This window comes from Olea europaea, chromosome 19, assembly GCF_002742605.1.
Source record: "Olea europaea var. sylvestris chromosome 19, O_europaea_v1, whole genome shotgun sequence".
NCBI classification, from domain to species: domain Eukaryota; kingdom Viridiplantae; phylum Streptophyta; class Magnoliopsida; order Lamiales; family Oleaceae; genus Olea; species Olea europaea.
Window position 1 is genome coordinate 11346191 of NC_036255.1, and position 6744 is coordinate 11352934.

General features: G+C 37.7%; 1 protein-coding gene across 1 annotated transcript; it reads right to left on the minus strand.

The window, feature by feature from the left end:
• Positions 1-2646: 2646 nt before the first annotated feature.
• Positions 2647-5849, minus strand: LOC111368834 (scarecrow-like protein 28). Its single transcript, XM_022990302.1, has one exon. It carries the CDS (start codon positions 4996-4998, stop codon positions 2977-2979), a length of 2022 nt encoding a protein of 673 aa, XP_022846070.1. The 5' UTR covers positions 4999-5849; the 3' UTR covers positions 2647-2976.
• Between the last annotated feature and the right edge of the window lie 895 nt (positions 5850-6744).

The following is a 6744-nucleotide window of genomic DNA, read 5'->3' on the forward strand; positions in this document are numbered from 1 at the left end:
AATAAGGCTAGATGACGTGAATTCAAAATTGAAATACTATCTGACGTAAACTTTTCAACAGATAACAATTTTTTCTTCAATTCAGGGACTACTAACACATCTTTCAAATTCGATTTTCCTTCATTAGTGACCACACATGCATCGCCAGTGTAAGAAATAGGTAAAAGTGTTTCCATTACCTACATTGATGACATCATTCCCATTATATGGTTTAATAAATAACAATCTACTCCCGAATTTATCACTGGAGTCATTAAAGGAAAAAGTAGCAAGTGCTTGAGGGAGATCTTCAGACTGGCATGAGTTATCAAAGCTGATACCAACATTCAATTACAGATTGATTTGTCTTTCCACATAACTTACCTTATCGGTATTATTTGAGTTATTAGATCGTGGTGGCTTCTGTCAAAGATTGTTGTCATTCTTTTCTTGTCGATTGAAGTATGTATGCGGTTGTTCGAAATTGTTATTGCCATTTCCTTAAGTATTCATTTGTCCATATTGTCACTGTAGCGGCTAGGAGGATTAAAAGCTTTTCCTCTTGAATTGAAAGGTCATCGTCTTCCACGACCATTCCGACCACATCCTCTTTGACCAAAAAAGGCATGTATATTTTCAATGAATATTTTCTCCTCTTCATTCCTTGATTTTAATGTTTGCTCTTGTCCTTACAAAGTTAATACAAACCCTCCAAATGAAGGATAAGGAGGTTTAGCAAGCGTTGCAAGAGAAAAAAACCCGCACCTTGGTACCAATCCTTGTGAGAATTGGAAGACTTTGTCAGGATCCGAAATCGACTTTTGATAGTAGCAAGGTTGTCGCATATGGACTATGATGGAAAATACACATAATGGGCCGTCCATGTGAGGTAACCTGACCCGCAAGATTTCAAAAAGGGTTGGAGGGAATGATTTGAATTTGGAATTCAAATCTACAACTCCCAAAATAACTCCTTACAAACTCCATATAAAAGTTATTGAAAAAAAAAAAAAAGGTTTGAAATTCACACCAAAATTGGAAAGCCCCAAGAACCACATTTTTTGCATGAATTCTAACAAAAAAGGCACTTAGATTGTGGATAATAATCTCATTCCATTGTGATCGGGATTGGGATACAAGAAAATGCAGATTTTGAAGCTTTGGAATGCAAGGTGATTCAACCACACAAAAAGATCTTGGAATTCATAATTTCAAGTAAGTTTCTTAACGCAAAATTCATGTCAAAGTATGCTGCGATTTCCTATGGACTTAAAATCTTTGAGATATTCCTATAGAGATCGTGTTCCCTGTTTAATTTTCATTAACATACTTTTTAGATGCCCTTCTTTCTCCGCCGTGATTTGAAGTAGTTCGGTTTGAAGAGATGTCCAAATCTCACAAGAAGATGCAGTTTCAACCAAAAAGAAGACTTAATACATCCTCCTTCATAGTGCCTAGAAGCCAAGAGGTAAGGATGCCGTCATTGTTGAGCCACAAGTGGTGCTGTGGGTTTGGACTTTTCTTTCCCGATTCATCCTCAAATTCTTCATTGGTGAGATGATAAATAATATCCAAGCTTCGAACTAATGGAAGAATTTGTGAACGCCATAATAGAAAATTTGATGTGTTTAGCTTAATCAAAATTAAGCTATAGAATACTGGTGGAATTGCTGGATATTCAATTGTGGTTCATTTTTCAAAACATAAGAGGAAGAAGACATGGTTTCAAGCTTGCAAGTTTGTACACGAGAATTTTCAGAATTGTTTGTAAAGGTTAGTGTTGATTTCATTGAGTTTTCTGTGCATAATATATACCACAAGAGTTCCTAATCATGCAGTTAATAACACAGCAAGACAAGAAAAATATTATAGCTTTTAATGGCAATGATCCTAGCTGGGAATAATTTCTAAAAATGCCAAGAGTTACGTAATTGTGTTGCCATTATCTCTTCCGTTCCTTAACATATTGTGTTTTGCCATTCTGTGTTTCGTTGCTCAGTAGATTGTGTTGCCATTCTTTTAGCCATTTCCTAATCTTTCCTTATCAGTGCTTCTCGTTACAATTGCTTAATCTCTTTATTTACTTGATTCAACTTGAAGAAATCATCGCCGATATTTTAAGAAATTTCTAGAGAATGATGTACAGTGCAGCAAGCTTGGAAGAAACTAGAAGAAATCAATTTGTTCCATCACCACCGCCATACTAGAAGCTACAGGAATTATCCAAATCCAGTCACTGCCAATATGAAGAATTCTCTAGAATATGTATTTAAGTATTTGTGAAGTGAGATGAGAAAAATGCATGTCTGTTAGACGGAGAGGTGAAAGAGAGATACAAATGGAGAAAGAGAGTGCAGTGAGTTGATAGAGAGAGAAATAATTAGTGCTTCATTTAATATAAATATGGTGAGAGTTGTGTGCTTGGTTTGTAAATCTTCCATGTCGAGATGATCCCACGATACATTCGAAGTCCCGTATGACTTCACAGATGGAACAGCTGTTATCATATTGAATACCCTTTCTCTTAATTCTTTTCTTAGTAAAATACCTTTGTAATTGTTATGCCCATTTCTTGTTCCAGAGAATTGTCACCTATAACTCGTGCAAGTTATTCATCGAATGACAGACAATATTCAGTATCAGAGACTACAGAAAATATAGAACAAATTAAAAAAACAAGAAAGATCAATTCATTTATAACAACATCCCTGAATACATGGACATGACTCGATGACAATAATCAGGACACAAAAGAATACATGACTATATGACAGAAAAGAAATAATTCCAGGTTACATAAAGAATTAAAGAATGAATACTAATGTAAAAAAATGAAAATCGCCCAATAACAGCGGCTAGAAACACGTATACCAACCTATGTGTTCATTAAATTGGCTCTTCTCCTACCTGACAACAAATTTTATCTGCAGTTTCTACCTACAAAGAATTGATACTCCTTTCTGTATACGAAGAACTGAATGAAAATTGTACGCTGATTCAAGTTGGCTGAGAATAAGACGACGAACTGCCCGCAATGTCGACCGGTGCCCATGCTGAGACTGTGTAAAGAGGCTGATCCAACCAACCAAGTGTAAGTGCATTTCCATCTTGTCCTTGCTTTTCCACCCTATAGTTCTCACAAGAATACATTTTAAGCAGCATTTGTCCCTGAAGCAATTCCCTGTCGCTGAATCCCGAGCATTGGAAACCACCTTGCTCCATCAACTGTCGCCACTTCCAAAACGTTTCGTGCCTTTCAATCCTGTCTCGTCCTTCACAAGCAATTATATTCCTGATTTCACGTGCAAACATTTCTTCCATCTTGATCCTGAGCGGACTATCTGCCGGAAGGCTTATTGAATCTAACGAGTCGAAAATAGCAGAATAGTATTTCAAAGAATTTGAAAATCTTCTTTCCAACATCGTGTCATTGTGCTCCGCTTCTTGCTCTGACATGACCACCACTGCAGGGTTCGTGCTTCGAATTAGTCCCAGAAAGTCTCTCAGTGTTCTTCCAGTACTATCGTAGAGCAACTTGTGCATCTGAAATACACAATTGACAGCCACGGTTTCATCCTCCTTAACATGAAGCATCCACAATCTTACATCTTCCAACTTGTCAACTACATGGTGGAATTCGAAAGGTAGATTCAATACCGCAGCAAATCCGGCAAGTCTATTGCCGGTTTCAATCAACTCCTGTTTCGATTCACCAACACCGGTAATTCTAACATGGCTAGGAGGATTAGTCCTAGAAGCCAAACTCTGAAACAGACTAGGCCACTGCAGCCCTTGTTTTATGTCAAAATCTATAATGTGAACACGGTCCTTTCCGTCAAAAGCCCTCAGTAAAATTTCATTCGAGGTGAAATGGATGAATTTTGGAAATGGGCTTACCTCGTTTAAAATCCTTAACGCAGTGCCACTCGTATCATCCATCTGATCAAGTTCACGAGGAATGGTAATGTGAAAGATATGAGGCCATAACCTCGAAATACGCAGAGCTAAGGCCTCAGTGAAGTACGCAGCGAGGCGACAAATAGTGGAGCCCCTTGGAGAAGCAAGTTCCCCAAGTCTAGCCATAATATGGCTGATATTGGCAATGTTCTTTAAACGAATTGCTTCGACGCAAGCCACAAGGAGGTTGACAAGCTCAATATCAAAATGTTCCCTATGGTTGTTTTCACCGTTATGCCCTGCTACATTCTCAACACTGTCGCTTGGATTAGGTGGCCTAGAACCATTACCAGTTTCATGCTCCCCAGGATTCTCAATCAGCCTAAGAACCAAGCGACCACTCTCTGATGAAGTACTCGAAGATCGTGAGCCCTCTTGTGCACGACCCTGGCTCGTCTCTGCATTCTTGTCACCTAAACGTGTAATCTTGTCCCCAATAGGTTCCAACCAAGGACTACTTGATAAAGGTGGTAATGGTGGAGACATCACGTCGCTTGGCACAAAACATACCCTTTCTTCCTCTCCCGAACACGTTATCGAGAAAGGCACTTGAGGCGGACTAGGCCCTGCAGGTGGAATAGACCGCGGCACATCAAAGCCAGGGTGAAACCAGAAATTCCCACCACCCAAATGGCCTATACTCAAGTTTCCACCTCCTTCTTCAGAATCATGGAATCTTCCGCTACATCTTTTCTTCTTCACTCGATTCATCCCAATCTCCTCATCATAAGACACTTCCTCTGCATACCTCTTCTTTTTACTTTTCTCCCAAAATTTATCCTTGCTTTCTCTCCTTCCCTCTGTTTTTGCTGAAGGTGGGAGTTTAATATTTTGCCTAAGAGAACAATTAGTCGTCTTCGCTTCAATAGGATTCTCAACAGAGATGCCTACGGGCCTAATTGATTGAGACGACCTTGGGGCATCTTTCCGACCAAAACTACAAGGCAAATCCAATCTTTGGGTACTCATTGAAGGGAGATGGCAAACTTGAAACTGTCCTGATGCTTCACTTCTCAATCTATGCCTCGGCGACAACAATGTAGAAGAACAACCGGCCAACATTATTTAGACCCTCACCAAGTTTTATTTTTCTTTTCTTTAACTCCCAACTCTCCCACCCTTCTACTTTCTTCTATCCCTGTGTGGGTATGTGTGTGTGCTTTTTCTTATTTCCCAAACTATGCAGTATACAATTAATTTGTATCCTCTATGAGAGTGAGTGAAATTTCAATAAATCAAAGAAAACAAGAAACAAAATCGGAATCCGATGTCAAAACAAATCAAAGAATAACACTTGAAATCTTCTGTATTTGTGTATATATTTGTGTGTCCTAAATGATGATGATATTTATATATAGAAGCTATATATGTGCAACAAAGAATAGAATCACCAAAACACCAACAAAAGAATCAAAGAATTTGAATTCAACAATTATCAAACGCCTACCGAAAAATGATCATCGGATTCCTTAATTTTCACACGGATTTCATACTGAAGCAGTGTCAAATTCGAGCTGAATGAAATACATTAGACTTCTGCATATGCTTCTTTGCTAAAAATTGTATCTGAAAAAAGAACTGTGGAAGTGAGCGATCAGATCAACCCCCTTACCCCATCCCATCCCACCCCACTCACCCCACCCAAAGCCCAATATTCTTATCTTTCAAAATCCCTTCAATCAAGCACGAAAAGGAAAATCACATACTATGAGATTCACTTCTCAAGAACCCTACTACCCGAAAAGCCATATACCATAAAAAACTGAGCTTTAATTTGATGATGATTTTGTCCCCGAGAATTAGAAAGATGAAATGACAAGTAGGGTTTTGAGAATATCAATTTGATGAATGATGAGAAACAAGGCGTGAAGATTGCAGGAAAATACGACCGTTGGAGGCTTGTAGGGGAAAATATGACCGTTAAGGGGGAGTTGGAGTTCTGGTGGGGATGGGGGTATCTGATATATGCACGTGTGAGTGTTCTGCTACCCGTTGTACTTTTGGGGACATGACCGTTGGATTTACGTCATCAATTTGTCGACAAGTTTCATGAAAATTTAGACTGCCGGTGAAATCATTATTACAATGATTAATGGATTTTTTGTCCTAATCTTTGGGGCCACGTCATCATGTTTGTCTGAGGAAAATGAGTAATAGTCCTACCGGAAGTTGCAACTCCAATCTAAGTGGAGTTAATGTGGAATTAATTGATACGTCAAATTAAGTAACTCATTTAATTTTACCTAGAGAAATGTTATATGTACATAATTACCTACATAATGGTGTACATAAAAACACGTGACACTGAATTTATCGTTTAATTCAAATCTCACACTTGCATATCAACAATCGAATGATTGCCACATTACATTATGGACACCATTATGTGCAATAATTATGTACAAGTAGAATTTTCCTTTTACCTATCATCTATTACCACCTAAATTAGGGTAGCAACCCCAGTAATTCTACATAGCATTATAGCATTACTCGAGAAGAATTTAAGTTCAAGAAAACTTTAAAAACCTTAATTTCAAGAAATTTGGAAGGTATTGTTTAATAAGTATATATATATTAATAAGAGCTCGTTTGATATGGATTAAAATCAAATTTTAATTTAAATCACAGTCAAACAATCAATATTGACCATATCTTTTATGGATCTCACAACTTTTCAATCACACAATTAAAAAATTTCTATCAAAATCTACTAAAAAAATCTAATTTTTATCCCCGGCAAACACCCTCTAGTGTTTTCTATTTCAATTGACATTAATGGTGCATTTGATTGTGAGTATGAAATTTGCA

Excerpts from the sequence above, each read along its gene's own strand:
- LOC111368834 (XM_022990302.1), bottom strand. The coding sequence starts at position 4,998 with ATGTTGGCCGGTTGTTCTTCTACATTGTTGTCGCCGAGGCATAGATTG.